At 51.3% G+C, this 18,552-nt stretch overlaps 1 protein-coding gene across 1 annotated transcript in view; it reads right to left on the reverse strand.

Moving 5' to 3' along the window:
* The window catches only part of LOC140075808 (protein mono-ADP-ribosyltransferase PARP14-like), a 44,524-nt gene continuing 25,972 nt past the window's right edge, over positions 1-18,552 (reverse strand). Inside the window, exons 12-17 of the mRNA XM_072122146.1 lie at positions 18,361-18,540; positions 16,706-16,912; positions 15,077-15,700; positions 10,211-10,350; positions 7,769-7,943; positions 1-6,569 (exon numbers count right to left, since the gene is read on the reverse strand). Of these exons, the coding sequence (XP_071978247.1) occupies positions 6,286-6,569; positions 7,769-7,943; positions 10,211-10,350; positions 15,077-15,700; positions 16,706-16,912; positions 18,361-18,540 (1,610 nt within the window). The 3' untranslated portion in view covers positions 1-6,285. The remainder of the gene's footprint in view (positions 6,570-7,768; positions 7,944-10,210; positions 10,351-15,076; positions 15,701-16,705; positions 16,913-18,360; positions 18,541-18,552) is intronic.

Raw genomic sequence — 18,552 nt, forward strand, 5'->3', positions numbered from 1 at the left:
TATTGTAGCAGCAAAATAAAACAGCCTTTACATTCAGGCATTAAATAAACAAAAATCCTACCCGTCAGGGTGCTAACTATACAGGTGTTCACTAACTCACCACTATACAAAATCACTTGGCTGCTCCAGGCACAGAGGTCAGGGCTGTGTGCTCTCCAGTCTCCTTCCAGAGAGAGACAACACTCTCAGCTCTGCTGAGCGGTTTTTAAAAAAAGACTGATTGGGCTGCTCCCATCACCTGTGTCCAAGGTGCTGGACACCCAACCTCAGCACTAAGGCCTTGCATAATAGCAAAACCTAGGGGAAACATACCGCCCATCCACAGTTAACCCCTTCAGTGTCTCACACTTTACATTTATCTACATTAAACCTCATCAACCATTTCTCTGCCCACTCCTCAAGCTTCCACAAATCCCTCTGTAATGCTAGACTATCGACCTCAGTATTTATTACTTTACACAACTTAGTATCATCTGCAAATATTGAAACTTGACTGTGTAAACCCACTACAAGGTCATTAATAAAAATATTAAAAAGAAGTGGCCCCAATACTGACCCCTGTGGCCTCCACTGGTAACATCAACCCAATCTGTATAAGTGCACTACAATTCATATTAGTAATTACACATCTTAGAACTACAACTCCCAGCAGCTGAAAGAACTGCTGAGAGTTGTAGTTCTTCAGCCCAGTCTCATTTTCTATAGCTTTACTTTAACCCCCTCTTTCCCATGTGCCTCCCTCCTCTGCAGATTGTGCGGGCACACAGCGCACGGGAGAGGAGGAAGGGGTGAACGCTGCTCGCCCCTCTCCATAGAGAAGCATGGCGCACGGCGCCTTAATATGGGGAAAGATCGGACATGTCCTAACTTTTCCCTGGGTACCAAAGTGTACTTTGTACATGTGCTGCACCGTACCCATTTGTGCGCCGATTGCCAGCCTACAGGGGTCGTATATACAGCTGCAAGCTTGCGGCCACATAGAAGTCCCCTGTCGTGTAAATGTAGCCTTAAAAGCATGTTTTCCATCATTTCAACAAATACTTGAATAAAAAGCAAATAAAATGATGTACATTACACAAAATGTTATAAATATAAACATTACTTTGTCCCGTAAAAATGATCTTAACTCACCAAAATATAAAAAAAACCAGGTGTTAGAAAATGGTGATATGAAATACTTTTTTATTGTTTAGAAGTAAAACTTTTTATATCACCCTGATCGTACTGACCAATAAAAGAAAGGGGAAGTGTCTTATGAAGAATTAAAAATGGCGCTACTGTGTTTCATTTTTTACGATGAAGTTAAATGACACCAGTGTAGCTTTCATCGTTTTTATATTGCAATAGACTTCTATGGGAATGCAAGTGTCAATGTAAAGGATTCCCGCATGGCTACGGCCGAGCAGTCACACGTCAGCGCGCTAGAGAGAAGGGATGAGTGCTGCTCACCTCTCCATAGAGAATAGCACCGCACAGCCATTCTTACAGACAAAGTTACAGCATGTTCTATCTTTTTTGGCGCCATGGCTCAAAGCTCAGGCACCATAGATGACTATGGGGCAGATTTACTTACCCGGTCCATTCGCGATCCAGCGGCGCGTTCTCTGCGCTGGATTCGGGTCCGGCTGGGATTTATTAAGGTAGTTCCTCCGCCGTCCACCAGGTGGCGCTGCTGTGCTGAAAAGCATGGGAACGCGCTGGAGTTCACCGGCTCGGGCTGAGTGAAGGTAAGTGCAAGCTCCGCGACAGATTTTTTTGTTTTAAATGCGGTGGTTTTTCCGAATCCGTCGGGTTTTCGTTCGGCCACGCCCCCCCCCCCCGATTTCCTTCGCGTTCATGCCAGCGCCGATGCGCCACAATCCGATCGCGTGCGCCAAAATCCCGGGGCAATTCAGGGGAAATCGTCGCAAATCGGAAATATTCGGGTAACACGTCGGGAAAACGCGAATCGGGCCCTTAGTAAATGACCCCCTATATGTTCGTGTGAATGTAGCCATAATAATAGATCCAGGCACTGAAACGAAGTGGGAATCTTCTTTTATTTGTTATTTGTGGCCTTGTTCCTTCTAAATCAATGTTTAAAATTATGCTAATGATCCAGACGTGCTCCTGGGGTGTTACCCAAGCCCTTTTGTGCTGCAGCTTCACAGGCAGTTACACTTTCCCATCCTCCCTCTCTGCTCAAGCACTTTTTTCTCCCTCTGCCTGATGTAATCTTACTGCATCTCACTTTCAGCACACGGTAGGAGGGAAAGTGCTCCTTCTCAATGTAACAGCCTTTGAATCTGCAGCACAGAGAGGCTCTGGTGACAGCCTCAGGAGTCTTTAAAAGTGGATTTTAGAAAGAAGGAGGCCATGGATAAGAAATTTAAGAAGATTACCACAGTCACAGTGCCTGGATCTACGAGAAATGTTCCTGATGGATTTTATAATCATATATATATATATATATATATATATATATATATATATATATAGCGCCATCCAATTCCGTAGCTGTTTAGAAATCATACAGGACATATGTCCCAGGCTCAACATCTGCAAAGAGTTTGTATGTTCTCTCCGTGTTTGTGTGGGTTTCCTCCAGGTCCTCCGGTTTCCACCCACACTCCAAAACATACTGGTAGGTTGATTAGACTGTGATTGGGGACAGGGACCGATTTGGTAAACTCTGTGCAGCGCTGCGTCGTCTGTGTGCACTATTTAAATAAAGGAATTATTATGAAGGGATGACACAAGAGCTTACAGTCTATGAGGATGAGGGGGTGACACAAGAGCTTACAGTCTATGAGGATGAGGGGGTGACACAAGAGCTTACAGTCTATGAGGATGAGGAGGTGACACAAGAGCTTACAGTCTATGATGATGAGGGGGTGACACATGAGCTTACAGTCTATGAGGATGAGGGGGGGACACAAGAGCTTACAGTCTATGAGGATGAGGGTGTGGCACAAGAGCTTACAGTCTATGAGGATGAGGGGGTACACAAGAGCTTACAGTCTATGATGATGAGGGGGTGACACAAGAGCTTACAGTCTATGAGGATGAGGGCGTGACACAAGAGCTTACAGTCTATGAGGATGAGGGGGTGACACAAGAGCTTAAAGCCTATGAGGATGAGGGAGTGACACAAGAGCTTACAGTCTATGATGATGAGGGGGTGACACAAGAGCTTAAAGCCTATGAGGATGAGGGGGGGACACAAGAGCTTACAGTCTATGATGATGAGGGGGTGGCACAAGAGCTTACAGTCTATGAGGATGAGGGGGGAGACAAGAGCTTACAGTCTATGAGGATGAGGGGGGACACAAGAGCTTACATTCTATGAGGATGAGGGGGTGACACAAGAGCTTACAGTCTATGAGGATGAGGGGGTGACACAAGAGCTTACAGCCTATGAGGATGATGAGGTGACACAAGAGCTTACAGTCCAAAATAGCACCATATTTGATCATGGTTTTTACAAGTATTGCAGCTCAGACATAAAAATGAATGGAGCTTGGTTGCAATAACAAGCACAACCTTTGGTCAGGTTTGGCACTGTTTTCAGAAGAAAGTAGACATGTTTTCAGCCCATGGACAACCCCTTTATCCACCAAATGCGATGTTTGGTGCTAAATAATAGGAAAGCTCACTTTGCAATACTGTGGAGGCCAAGACAGTTGTATTTGTAAGATACCCTATAATTCACACATCCATGTAGCAGAAAGTGGGCCCCCAGAATCAATTTCACTGGTGGGCCCTTGGCCCCCCAGTCCGACCCTGGATTAAACTGTTGACATTCCAAAAAGAATTTACATTATTCCTCATTGTGTCTTCCACCAGGGGATTTTCCTGGGTAAAGAGTTGAGAAGGCGACATTCAGTAGATTGGCCCTTTCCTCATCTCCTTCCACCATGACCCCCATATTATTCCTAAGGGGGCCCACACTCTCAGTTTTTAGTTTCTTATCATTTATATACTTAAAAAATAATTTGGGATTATTTTTGCTCTCCCTGGCAATTTTTCTATCAGTCTCTATTTTTGCGGCCTTTATCTGCTTTTTACAGGATTTCTTTTTCTCTCTATAATCCTGTAATGCCTCATCGCTACCTTCACATTTTAGCACCTTAAACGCTTTATCTTTCTCGCTTATTGCTTTCCTTACAAGACTAATTAGCCACATTGGCTTTTTCTTGTTCCTCTTATGCTTTTTTCCCATAAGGTATGTGTTTCTCACAGGACATTTTTAGAATATATGAGAAAATAGAGGATCTATTCGATTTTCCCGATCTCATGTGGAAGGTTAGTGAACCTTACGGGAAGTGAGAAATTAGGTAATAGATATTAGATCACTTCTAGTCCCCTCTTATTATTGTTCTTCTTCCTTTTCGGCTACTACCACACCAATTCCCTCTGAGGAATCTTTGTAAGATGAAACTCGTCAGGGATGTGAAAAGGGGGCACTAAAGGAATAGAGTCCGTCATGGTACTGCCCTCGTAAGGGAGGACTAGAGGAATAAGGTTAGTGGTGGTACTGCCCTTGTAATGGGGTACTAGAGGAATAGGGCAAGTCATGGTACTGCCCTTGTAAGGGGCTACTAGAGGAATAGAGTCAGTTGTGGTACTGCCCTTGTAAGGGGGGACTAGAGAATAGGGTCATTTGTAGTAATGCCATTGTAAAGGGGGACTAGAGGAATAGGGCCAGTCATGGTAGTGCCCTTATAAGGGAGGACTAGAGGAATAGGGTCAGTTGTGGTACTGCCCTTGTAAGGGGGGACTAGAGAATAGGGTCATTTGTAGTAATGCCATTGTAATGGGGTACTAGAGGAATAGGGCAAGTCATGGTACTGCCCTTGTAAGGGGGTACTAGAGGAATAGGGTCAGTTGTGGTACTGCCCTTGTAAGGGGGGACTAGAGAATAGGGTCATTTGTAGTAATGCCATTGTAAGGGGGGACTAGGGCAGTGATGGGCAACCTTTTGAGCTTGGTGTGTCAATCCGGCGCGTTCTCTGCGCTGGATTCGGGTCCGGCCGGGATTCATTAAGGTAGTTTCTCCGCCGTCCACCAGGTGGCGCTGCTGCGCTGAAAAGCATCAGAACGTGCTGGAATACACCGAGCCGGGCTGAGTGAAGGTAAGTGCAAGCTCCGCGACACATTTTTTAAAAAAAATGCGGCGTTTTTTCCGAATCCGTCGGGTTTCCGTTCGGCCACAATCCGATCGCGTGCGCCAAAATCTTGGTGCAATTCAGGGGAAATCGGCGCAAATCGGAAATATTCAGGTAACACGTCGCGGAAACTGCCCTGCATGAATTTTGGAGAAAGTTCTTCTAACATAATATTTGTTTTATAGGAAAAATTATGAAAGGTTACGTATGTTTGAATAATGTAGTTGGTACCACCACATCATCCAGCTGTAACATTTAGGGTGTGTGAGGCAAGCAGGTAGGGCCCTGGAGGTATGGAGTTTAGGGTTCAGTGTCTTGTTGTAGTAATCTTATTTCTGGTACTGCAAGTGTGAACAGAGTCTTACATCGCTCCATGATATAAGAAAAACATTGGACAAAATACTAATTCAAATGACTTTATGCATTTCCATTAGTTCAGGTGTGAATGCGGCCTCAGTATCTATTGACTACAAGGTATGGAAGATGCTGTACCCGCTTCCATCCACACCCAGGAGTGAATTGAGACGGATTCTGAAGCACAGATACTCTGTGGGTTTGTGCAATTTTCTGAACCTAGAGCTTCTGTACTGATCCGACTTGCCGAGTTCAGTTCATTTGTGGCTGGTTAATCCCACTGACATTTGGGACTTCATTGCTCAGAAATGCTCTAGTTGATCATGGGAACCAATAAGAGCCCAGCTTTCACTTTATGAACTGCTCTGGGAGTATGTAAGCTGAGCTCTGATTGGGGCAACCTCACTGGTGTATGAGGGTCACAGGTACAACGCTGACCGGCTGAGAGACCCCCAACACCAAGCGGACTGGCAGTGATCTCTGTAAGGCACAAGGCATTTTTGTCCAGTGTTCAGACCTGGACCCCTCAGTATTGTCCTCTGTATTATGGCTGCAGCCTGGGGTGGTGTCCTCTGTATAATGGCAGCGGGGTCCAGGCCGGGGTGGTGTCGTCTGTATTATAGCAGCGGGGTCCAGGCCGGGGTGGTGTCGTCTGTATTATGGCAGCAGGATGAGGGTGTTGTCCTCTGGATTATGGCAGCGGGGTCCAGGCTGGGGTGGGGTCCTCTGGATTATGGCAGCGGGGTCCAGGCTGGGGTGGTGTCCTCTGTATTATGTCTGTGGCTCAGTAGAAGGTGATGTGATACTCAGGATACGCCTGGATGTCGTTGAATATGATGAACATGGAGGGGGAGGCGGTGTTGTCGGTGACGCTGTCGTACAGATCAGTGGAGTTTAGGGTGTTCTTGGCTGGAGGAGCCACCATCCCCGCCCTTCCTATGCAGAAGACCCCAGTAATGACCCGCGCCAGGTACAGGTGCTTGTGCCTATTTGCATCAGGTGGACAGTAACCTCGGGCAGAGTAATCGGCATTTACCGCAAAGTAAGTTCCATTTCCATACATGGCGGCTGTGAGGAGGTAAAACACACATTATACATTATATAGGATCCACCTTGCATAGCACCGAGCTGCTGTATCTAAGCTACCATTATATATAATCTTGGCCTTGAAGGCTCAGCACTCCCGGCTGCAGAGGCCCATTGCTCCCCGGCTTTGGAGGTCCAGCTCTCCTGGCTGCGGCAGCCCAGTGTTCACAGTTGCCGGAGGCCCGGCTCTCTCGGCTGCGAAGGCCCGGCTCTCTCGGCTGCGGAGGCCCGGTGCTCCCGGCTGCGGAGGCCCAGCTCTCTTGGCTGGAGAACTGGGGATATCACTTGTGGCTCGTGCCCTAATCCACTGGCAGCTTCTTGGAGCCCTACAGCCATCGTAGCCAAACCCTGTCTGCATGTCCTTTATCTTTGCTCTATTGGCTTCTTGGTTCTGAACTCAATGCCAATCTGATCCTGAGAGTGCTGAACCCCCCCATTCCGGGAACGTTGGACCCACCCATTCCTGGAAAGCTGCCCCCCCCAATACCGGGAAAGCTGGACCCCCCAAATCAGGAGAGCTGGACCCCCCATACCGGGAGAGCTGAAGCGACCTATACCTGTACCGCTGGACCCCGTAATACCAAGAGCGATGGAGAGCGATACTGGGAGCTTTGAACCCCTCATATGGGGAGCGCTGGACCGCCTCACACTGGGATTGCTAGCCCCCCATGCTGGGAGGTTTGGACCCCTCTATACCAGGAGCACTGTACCCCCTTTATCGGGAGTGCTGGACCCCCCTGATTCCTAGAATGCTGGACCCCTCATGCTGTGAAACAATGGACCCCTTATACCGGGAGCTCTGGACCCCCATACCAAGAATGCTGCCCCCCCCCCCATGCCAGGAACGCTGGACCCCCCAATGCCAGGAGCGCTGAACAGCATATATCGGACCTCCTGGGAGCGTTGGATCTTCGTTCTTGGATGCATTGGACCTCCGATAGCAGCGGCCCTGTATCTTTGGGGCTTCATTGCAGACAGCACCTGTCATCCTTATACCAGGGTTTACGCCAGAACCCATTGAGCTGCTGGCGCCAGCCCACAGGTGTACCATAATATAGCCCTTGGAATGAGACGATTGTATAAACACGTCCCCCCTGTCCTCGTAGACCCCTCTATCAGGTAGGATAATGTATAGTGGCCGAATCATGGCGGAGGGCTCTATGTGGGGGTTCGCTCCTCACCGTGTCTTCCAGCATAGCTCCTGTTGAATCCATTATGGTTTATATGTTGGATGGATTTGACGTCCGTCCCATGGAAGAGCTGCTTCTCGCTGTTTGTGGTCCCATTCTTGGTGTTGACGCTCTGCAGCTTTATCTGGTAGTTCAGCCACAAATCCTTGTTCTGGACCCTCTGGATCTGTGAGGACAGATATGTATTACAGGCGGTCCCCTACTTAAGAACACTCGACTTACATACGACCCCTAGTTACAAACGGACCTCTGGATATTGGTAATTTATTGTTCTTTAGTCCTAGGCTACAATAAACAGCTATAACAGTTATCACAGGTGTCTGTAATGAAGCTTTAGTGTTAATCCTGATTCTTATGACAACCCAACATTTTTAAAATCCAATTGTCACAGAGACAAAAGTTCTGGCTGGGTTTACAATGATAAAATATACAGTTCCGACTTACATACAAATTCAACTTAAGAACAAACCTGCAGACCCTATCTTGTATGTAACCTGGGGACTGCCTGTATATTAGTATGAACAGCACCGGGGACACCAGGGGGACACACAACCATCACCAGGGACACCAGGGGGACATAGAACCAGCACCCGGGACACCAGGGGGACATAAAACCAGCAGCCGGGACACCGAGGGGATATACAACCAGCACCGGGAACATACAACCAGCACTAGGGACACCAGTGGAACGTACAACCAGCACCCAGGACACCAGAGGGACATACAAAAAGCACCCGGGACACCAGTGGAACGTACAACCAGCAGCAGGGGGACATAGAACCAGCACCCGGACACCAGGGGGACACATAACCAGCAACCTGGACACTAGGGGGACACATGACCAGCAACCCGGAAACCAGGGGGACATAGAACCAGCACCCGGGACACCAGGGGGAAATACAACCAGCACCGGGGACATACAACCAGCACCCAGGACACCAGAGGGACATACAAAAAGCACCCGGGACACCAGTGGAACGTACAACCAGCAGCAGGGGGACATAGAACCAGCACCCAGACACCAGGGGGACACATGACCAGCAACCCGGAAACCAGGGGGACATAGAACCAGTACCCGGGACATCCGGGACACACACGACCTGCACCAGGGGGACACACAACCAGCACACAATACACTCATGGTCAGGACTCGGGATTTCAGGAGCCAAAGGAAAATCATTGGGTGAGTAGTAAAGGAAGGTTTGATGAATAACAATTAGTACATGTAGGAGGAGAATCATGTTCTGGTGTGTGGGAGGGGGGGACGTCCTTATATTCCCGGTATAACAGGCCAGAGTCTACACCTATCAGTAACATGTCATATACACAAAAATTACTTAAAGGGGCTTTTTTACTTACCTCTGCGGACCCTCCCTTGCTGGGCCCCTGTTTTTTTACATGGTCACCGAAGCTGCGCTAAGACCAGCCTCTGACTGGCCACGCCCACCTGACACTATTCCCAGAGCTGTGTCAGGTACTGGAAGATGAACTCAGCGCAGCTTCGGTGACTTTGCACACAAACAGGGGCCCCACGAGACTACAGCACGGCGCACCAGGAGGGACTGTGGAGGTAAGTAAATGTTTATTTTTTAAGCAGCCCCCCTCCCGGCCACATATTATTTTCAGTCTCTGACAACCCCTTAAATTTTTCTACATTTTATTGGGGAACACCTAATAAGACCCATATAAATTTAGCTTTTTGGAATGTACAGTGAAAGATGTAAAAACAGAGCCCACAAGAAAATGGCGCAGTACAAGGGATGGAATATAAAATACCGTCACTAGGAAGGACAATTTGTTACGCAGAACACAAGCCCTCACACAGATCTGTACACGGAAAAATACAAAATGTATTGATTTTTGAAAGTAGGAAACGATAAACAGAAAGTAAAATGGAAAAAGCCCCTCTGCCGCATGATAAAAAGTTTACAAATTCTCTGGGATAAGGGCTTGTCGTACCTGAGGCCACGTTCACATGTTGCATTTTGGTTGTTGCAAAGGCTCGACTCGTGATCCCATATTTTAGTAACAGTGGGGCTTATTTACTAAGGGTTCACGGATTGCATTTCCGTTGGACTTCCCGTAATTTTTTTGATTTTGCGCCAAAATTTTCATGCAACAGAAATCGGGGGGTGTGCCATCGGATGACCCGAATAATTCTGACTGAGCGCAGGATTATACTCTGGTATACTCTGGGTTGGGGGCGGGTATACTCTCAGCTGAGGGATATACTCTGGTGGGGTATATTGTAGGCTGAGGGGGTATACTCTGGGCTGAAGGGTAAACTCTGGGCTGAGGGGGTATACTCTGCTGGAGGGTATACTAAAGTTTGTGGGGTTATACTCTGGGCTGTGGGAATATGATCTGGCATTGGGCCTCCTGGCCTAATACAACGGTGTCAGTAGTCAGTATCGGGGGAGGGGTGGTCCTTACCTTCAGAATTCTGCTGCTACAGGTTTGGGCAAACATCTGCTGCACCTGTGTGTACTCCGGGGAGGCAGCAGGGACATCAACCTCCATCACCAGGAGGTTATTCATGGGCTGCCAGTGCTCTGGTAACTTCATGGAATCCCCTATAATACAAGGTCATCAGTGCCAGGTAATAACTCCTGTCTAATCACTGCTAAGTCAGGAAAGTCCCTGGAGTCACTTCCTGCCCCAAGTATGAGAGACCCTAGGTACAAATTAAATGTGTGAGAGGTAGTAAGCCCTCTGTCTGTATATCCTGGGTGAGAGGTAGTCACAGGCCCGCCCTCTGTCTGTATATCCTGGGTGAGAGGTAGTCACAGGCCCGCCCTCTGTCTGTATATCCTGGGTGAGAGGTAGTCACAGGCCCGCCCTCTGTCTGTATATCCTGGGTGAGAGGTAGTCACAGGCCCGCCCTCTGTCTGTATATCCTGGGTGAGAGGTAGTCACAGGCCCGCCCCCTGCCTGTATATCCTGTGTGAGAGGTAGTCACAGCCCTGCCCCCTGCCTGTATATCCTGCGTGAGAGGTAGTTACAGCCCCGCCCCCTGCCTGTATATCCTGTGTGAGAGGTAGTCACAGCCCCGCCCCCTGCCTGTATATCCTGTGTGCTGGTAGTCACAGCCCACCCCCTGCCTGTATATCCTGTGTGAGAGGTAGTCACAGCCCCGCCCCCTGCCTGTATATACTGTGTGAGAGGTAGTCACAGCCCCGCCCCCTGCCTGTATATCCTGTGTGAGAGGTAGTCACAGCCCCGCCCCCTGCCTGTATATCATGTGTGAGAGGTAGTCACAGCCTCGCCCCCTGTCTGTATATCCTGTGTGAGAGGTAGTCACAGCCCTGCCCCCTGCCTGTATATCCTGTGTGAGAGGTAGTCACAGCCCCGCACCCTGCCTGTATATCATGTGTGAGAGGTAGTCACAGCCTCGCCCCCTGTCTGTATATCCTGTGTGAGAGGTAGTCACAGCCCCGCACCCTGCCTGTATATCCTGTGTGAGAGGTAGTCACAGCCCCGCCCCCTGCCTGTATATCCTGTGTGAGAGGTAGTCACAGCCCTGCCCCCTGCCTGTATATCCTGGGTGAGAGGTAGTCACAGGCCCGCCCTCTGTCTGTATATCCTGGGTGAGAGGTAGTCACAGGCCCGCCCTCTGTCTGTATATCCTGGGTGAGAGGTAGTCACAGGCCCGCCCTCTGTCTGTATATCCTGGGTGAGAGGTAGTCACAGGCCCGCCCTCTGTCTGTATATCCTGGGTGAGAGGTAGTCACAGGCCCGCCCTCTGTCTGTATATCCTGGGTGAGAGGTAGTCACAGGCCCGCCCCCTGCCTGTATATCCTGTGTGAGAGGTAGTCACAGCCCTGCCCCCTGCCTGTATATCCTGCGTGAGAGGTAGTTACAGCCCCGCCCCCTGCCTGTATATCCTGCGTGAGAGGTAGTCACAGCCCCGCCCCCTGCCTGTATATCCTGTGTGCTGGTAGTCACAGCCCACCCCCTGCCTGTATATCCTGTGTGAGAGGTAGTCACAGCCCCGCCCCCTGCCTGTATATACTGTGTGAGAGGTAGTCACAGCCCCGCCCCCTGCCTGTATATCCTGTGTGAGAGGTAGTCACAGCCCCGCCCCCTGCCTGTATATCATGTGTGAGAGGTAGTCACAGCCTCGCCCCCTGTCTGTATATCCTGTGTGAGAGGTAGTCACAGCCCTGCCCCCTGCCTGTATATCCTGTGTGAGAGGTAGTCACAGCCCCGCACCCTGCCTGTATATCCTGTGTGAGAGGTAGTCACAGCCCCGCCCCCTGCCTGTATATCCTGTGTGAGAGGTAGTCACAGCCCTGCCCCCTGCCTGTATATCCTGGGTGAGAGGTAGTCACAGGCCCGCCCTCTGTCTGTATATCCTGGGTGAGAGGTAGTCACAGCCCCGCCCCCTGCCTGTATATCCTGTGTGAGAGGTAGTCACAGCACCGCCCCTGCCTGTATATCCTGTGTGAGAGGTAGTCACAGCCCCGCCCCCTGCCTGTATATCCTGTGTGAGAGGTAGTCACAGCCCCGCCCCCTGCCTGTATATCCTGTGTGAGGCAGTCACAGCCCCGCCCCCTGCCTGTATATCCTGTGTGAGAGGTAGTCACAGCCCCGCCCCCTGCCTGTATATCCTGTGTGACAGGTGGTCACAGCCCCGCCCCCTGCCTGTATATCCTGTGTGAGAGGTAGTCACAGGCCCGCCCCCTGCCTGTATATCCTGTGTGAGAGGTAGTCACAGCCCTGCCCCCTGCCTGTATATCCTGCGTGAGAGGTAGTTACAGCCCCGCCCCCTGCCTGTATATCCTGTGTGAGAGGTAGTCACAGCCCCGCCCCCTGCCTGTATATCCTGTGTGCTGGTAGTCACAGCCCACCCCCTGCCTGTATATCCTGTGTGAGAGGTAGTCACAGCCCCGCCCCCTGCCTGTATATACTGTGTGAGAGGTAGTCACAGCCCCGCCCCCTGCCTGTATATCCTGTGTGAGAGGTAGTCACAGCCCCGCCCCCTGCCTGTATATCATGTGTGAGAGGTAGTCACAGCCTCGCCCCCTGTCTGTATATCCTGTGTGAGAGGTAGTCACAGCCCTGCCCCCTGCCTGTATATCCTGTGTGAGAGGTAGTCACAGCCCCGCACCCTGCCTGTATATCCTGTGTGAGAGGTAGTCACAGCCCCGCCCCCTGCCTGTATATCCTGTGTGAGAGGTAGTCACAGCCCTGCCCCCTGCCTGTATATCCTGGGTGAGAGGTAGTCACAGGCCCGCCCTCTGTCTGTATATCCTGGGTGAGAGGTAGTCACAGCCCCGCCCCCTGCCTGTATATCCTGTGTGAGAGGTAGTCACAGCCCCGCCCCCTGCCTGTATATCCTGTGTGAGAGGTAGTCACAGCCCCGCCCCCTGCCTGTATATCCTGTGTGAGAGGTAGTCACAGCCCCGCCCCCTGCCTGTATATCCTGTGTGAGGCAGTCACAGCCCCGCCCCCTGCCTGTATATCCTGTGTGAGAGGTAGTCACAGCCCCGCCCCCTGCCTGTATATCCTGTGTGACAGGTGGTCACAGCCCCGCCCCCTGCCTGTATATCCTGTGTGAGAGGTAGTCACAGCCCCGCCCCCTGCCTGTATATCCTGTGTGAGAGGTAGTCACAGCCCCGCCCCTGCCTGTATATCCTGTGTGAGAGGTAGTCACAGCCTCGCCCCCTGCCTGTATATCCTGTGTGAGAGGTAGTCACAGCCCCGCCCCCTGCCTGTATATCCTGTGTGAGAGGTCACAGCCCCGCCCCCTGCCTGTATATCCTGTGTGAGAGGTAGTAACAGCCCTGCCCCCTGCCTGTATATCCTGTGTGAGAGGCAGTCACAGCCCCGCCCTCTGTCTGTATATCCTGGGTGAGAGGTAGTCACAGGCCCGCCCCCTGCCTGTATATCCTGTGTGAGAGGTAGTCACAGCCCCGCCCCCTGCCTGTATATCCTGTGTGAGAGGTAGTCACAGCCCTGCCCCCTGCATGTATATCCTGTGTGAGAGGTAGTCACAGCCCCGCCCCCTGCATGTATATCCTGTGTGAGAGGTAGTCACAGCCCCGCCCCCTGCCTGTATATCCTGTGTGTGAGAGGTAGTCACAGCCCCGCCCCCTGCCTGTATATCCTGTGTGAGAGGTAGTCACAGCCCCGCCCCCTGCCTGTATATCCTGTGTGAGAGGTAGTCACAGCCCCGCCCCCTGCCTGTATATCCTGTGTGATAGGTACTCACAGCCCCGCCCCCTGCCTGTATATTCTGTGTGAGAGGTAGTCACAGCCCCGCCCCCTGCCTGTATATCCTGGGTGAGAGGTAGTCACAGCCCCGCCCCCTGCCTGTATATCCTGTGTGAGAGGCAGTCACAGCCCCGCCCCCTGTCTGTATATCCTGTGTGAGAGGTAGTCACAGCCCCGCCACCTGCCTGTATATCCTGTGTGAGAGGTAGTCACAGCCCCGCCCCCTGCCTGTATATCCTGTGTGAGAGGTAGTCACAGCCCCGCCCCCTGCCTGTATATCCTGTGTGAGAGGTGGTCACAGCCCCGCCCCCTGCCTGTATATCCTGTGTGAGAGGTAGTCACAGCCTCGCCCCCTGCCTGTATATCCTGTGTGAGAGGTAGTCACAGCCCCGCCCCCTGCCTGTATATCCTGTGTGAGAGGCAGTCACAGCCCCGCCCCCTGCCTGTATATCCTGTGTGAGAGGTAGTCACAGCCCCGCCCCCTGCCTGTATATCCTGTGTGAGAGGTAGTCACAGCCCCGCCCCCTGCCTGTATATCCTGTGTGAGAGATAGTCACAGCCCCGCCCCCTGCCTGTATATCCTGTGTGAGAGGTAGTCACAGCCCCGCCCCCTGCCTGTATATCCTGTGTGAGAGGTGGTCACAGCCCCGCCCCCTGCCTGTATATCCTGTGTGAGAGGTAGTCACAGCCTCGCCCCCTGCCTGTATATCCTGTGTGAGAGGTAGTCACAGCCCCGCCCCCTGCCTGTATATCCTGTGTGAGAGGCAGTCACAGCCCCGCCCCCTGCCTGTATATCCTGTGTGAGAGGTAGTCACAGCCCCGCCCCCTGCCTGTATATCCTGTGTGAGAGGTAGTCACAGCCCCGCCCCCTGCCTGTATATCCTGTGTGAGAGATAGTCACAGCCCCGCCCCCTGCCTGTATATCCTGTGTGAGAGGTAGTCACAGCCCCGCCCCCTGCCTGTATATCCTGTGTGAGAGGTAGTCACAGCCCCGCCCCCTGCCTGTATATCCTGTGTGAGAGGTAGTCACAGCCCCGCCCCCTGCCTGTATATCCTGTGTGAGAGGTAGTCACAGGTTGTTACCGTGTTTGAGGGCTCTTTCGATCTCTAGTTGGTTTCCATGTGTGTCTGTGGCGGTCATGTTTGTCAGGTCGACAGTCATCTTCAGGTTCTGGTTCTGGACAGTGATGCTGGTTTTATTTGCATTCCTCGCTTCCTCCAGCTCCAGGTTCACCATCTCGCTGAATAGACTAATGTTAGGGCCGCGCCGGTACCTCCACTCCACCAGGTTCCCCGTGAGCTCGGCCGCTCGCTCTCTGCTCTTCCGGTCCTTCACACAGTTGATGATTTTTTGGATCTCACCTTGGACCCGGAAGACGTCCCGCGTGAGGCCGAATATCCGAATACAAGGGTCAGGAGGTTTGTAGACCACAGAGACTTGGAATCTTCTCTGGAGATCGAGGATCTTCTCATACTCGCTCTCCTCGAGCTCGGAGATCCCCTCGTCTGTCAGTGGGCACTCCATCTGCTCAGCCTCGATCTGCTGTTGCAGCCACTGCTTGGTCCTCTGCACCTTCTCCACATCATCCGAGCAGAGACTGAAGATCACCGGATCAATGTTATCCAACAGCTGGAAGGCCGTCAGCTTCTGCACCGCCACCTTCTGTGCCTTAGGCCTCAGGAAAGTGGGAACCGAAGGCAGAAGAGCTGAAGAAGACGAGAGACAAGTCACAAACGTTACCCCTAGAGGTGACCCCCGATCCCAGGCCACAACACATCAGCCGTGTTTCAGGTGTCATTTGCCCCCTCTACTGTTTTGTTGTTTTCTCCTATTTTATATTATTTTAAGAGATTTTATCCTACAATCCACGTACTTTTGGACATTGTAATCTCTTATAGAATCAGAGCCTTGTCCTATCATGTCACACCAGCGTCACAGAGCCGTCATGGAACAAGCCCAAGACCTGTGTGACCACCGACAAATTTCAGATTATGATGTTAAATATTCATATTTGAATATTACGGGTTAATATATAAATAAATAAAGCTGTGACCTAATTTTTTACCCAGAAAGAAGTGTAGTATGTCATATTTAGGAACTTATACAGTTAAAGTTTACTGATATCTATGTTATGGGTAATTTTATAAAGTGTCCTTACAGCTGGTTACATAGGGTGTTCTGTTGTGTGCTCTCCAGTCTGGCCTTGCAGCACCTTACTTTACTACATACTTTGGCCTTGCAGAGCCTTAATTTCCTGCATCCCCTGGCGTTGCAGCACTTTACCGCATTGTCTGGCCTTGCAGCTCCTTACTTTGCTGCATTCTCTGGCCTTGCAGCTCCTTACTTTGCTGCATTCTCTGGCCTTGCAGCTCCTTACTTTGCTGCATTCTCTGGCCTTGCAGCTCCTTACTTTGCTACATTCTTTGGCCTTGCAGCTCCTTACTTTGCTGCATTCTTTGGCCTTGCAGCTCCTTACTTTGCTGCATTCTTTGGCCTTGCAGCTCCTTACTTTGCTGCATTCTCTGGGCTTGCAGCTCCTTACTTTACTGCATTCTCTCGCCTTTCAGAACCTTACATTACTGAATTCTCTGGCCATACAGCACTTTACCACATCCCCTGGCGTTACGGTACCTCAATCTACCGCATCCTCTGGCCTTGCAGCGCCTTATTTTACCACATTCTCTGACCTGACAATCACATGTAAATCTTACCTGTTAATTTATTCAGAAAAGATTTGGGTCCTGGCAGCTGAGTCCCCTCCTTCTTCTTCATGGCCATGTAGAAGTCATTAAGCATGTGCTGCTGGAAAATTACCACCTTCACCGTCTGAATTGACCTCACTAAACCAGAGCTGATGAAATCCATTACACCTTCTAGAATAGTGTCAGCCACCACTGCAGCAGCTAATTGACCAGCACCTGGAGCAACAAAGGGAGAACCATTTATGTCAGGCTCATGTCAGTTCAGGGGACGTGGCTCGTGTTGTCGGTTCAGGGAACATGGCTCGTGCCGTCAGGTCAGGACGTGGCTTGTGTCCTCAGGTCAGGGCGTGGTTTGTGTCCTCAGGTCAGGGCGTGGCTCGTTTTGTCAGGGCGTGGCTAGTGTCATAAGGTGGGGATGTGGCTCGAGTCATAAGGTCAGGGCGTGGCTCGTGTCGTCAGTTCAGGAGACGGCTCCTGTCGTTAGGTCAGGAGACGGCCCACTTCGTCGGGAGACTCCTCATGTCGTCAGGTCAGGAGATGGCTCGTGTATCAGGTCAAGAGACTGCCCGCTTCGTCAGGTTAGGAGACAGCCTGCTTCGTCAGGTTAGGAGAGGGACTGTGTCGCTGGGTCAGGAGAGGGATTGTGTCATCAGGTCAGGGGCCGGCTTGTGTTGTTGGGTCAGACGGTGCCTCATGTCATCTCTGAAGGAATAGGAATATATTTCTCTTCCGGAATATGTTGTAAAGACCGGCTGTATGGTGGTGGCTCATATCATCATGTCGGGAGGTGGCTCATGTCGTCACGTCCAGAGGTGGCTCATATCGATAGGTCGGGTGAGGTGGTTCATGTCGTCTGGTTGGGAGGTGGCTCATGTCATCAGGTCGGGAGGTGGTTCGTGTCGTCAGGTCGGGAGGTTGCTCATGTCGTCACGTCCAGAGGTGGCTCATGTCGTCAGGTCGGGCGGTTGCTTATGTCGTCATGTCCAGAGGTGGCTCAAGTCGTCAGGTCGGGTGAGGTGGTTCATGTCGTCTGGTTGGGAGGTGGCTCATGTCATCAGGTCGGGTGAGGTGGTTCATGTCGTCTGGTTGGGAGGTGGCTCATGTCATCAGGTCGGGAGGTGGTTCGTGTCGTCAGGTTGGGAGGTTGCTCATGTCGTCACGTCCAGAGGTGGCTCATGTCGTCAGGTCGGGAGGTTGCTTATGTCGTCACGTCCAGAGGTGGCTCAAGTCGTCAGGTCGGGTGAGGTGGTTCATGTCGTCTGGTTGGGAGGTGGCTCATGTCATCAGGTTGGGAGGTGGTTCGTGTCGTCAGGTCGGGAGGTTGCTCATGTCGTCACGTTCAGAGGTGGCTCATGTCGTCAGGTCGGGAGGTGGTTCATGTCATCTCTTAAGGAATAGGAATTATTTTCAGGATTATGTTGTACAGACCGGTTGTGTGGTGGTCAATGCATACAGCAGAAGAAAGACCCTCTGATGCTTCTAGAGCTCCAAATTTAAGGCTGTTGCTCTTTACTGCGTTTTTTTTTATAACCGTAGCACCGCAATTTTTCCTTGTGGGGTGTTATGAGTCGGAGCCTGTACTCCACCCCATAAGGGTGCGGTCCCTAGGATAACCAATGATAACCTGTGTAACATCTCTTCAAGAGTGTCCCTCAGTGTCCTACCTGTCCCCACAGCTGGGAAGGCAACACACGCTGCCTGCAGCTTCTCGCTTTCTTGCAGACAGTCCAGGACAATCTTCTTGATGTCTCCTGGTTGTGATGGCCCCACTACATGGAGGATCCAGCTACACGCAGGGAGGTTCCCCGCGTTTGTAATGATGTAACCCTTGTGCGGCTGAGCTCCTGGTGGAAAGA

This window comes from Engystomops pustulosus, chromosome 8 (genome assembly GCF_040894005.1).
Source record: "Engystomops pustulosus chromosome 8, aEngPut4.maternal, whole genome shotgun sequence".
Classification (NCBI taxonomy): Eukaryota; Metazoa; Chordata; class Amphibia; order Anura; family Leptodactylidae; genus Engystomops; species Engystomops pustulosus.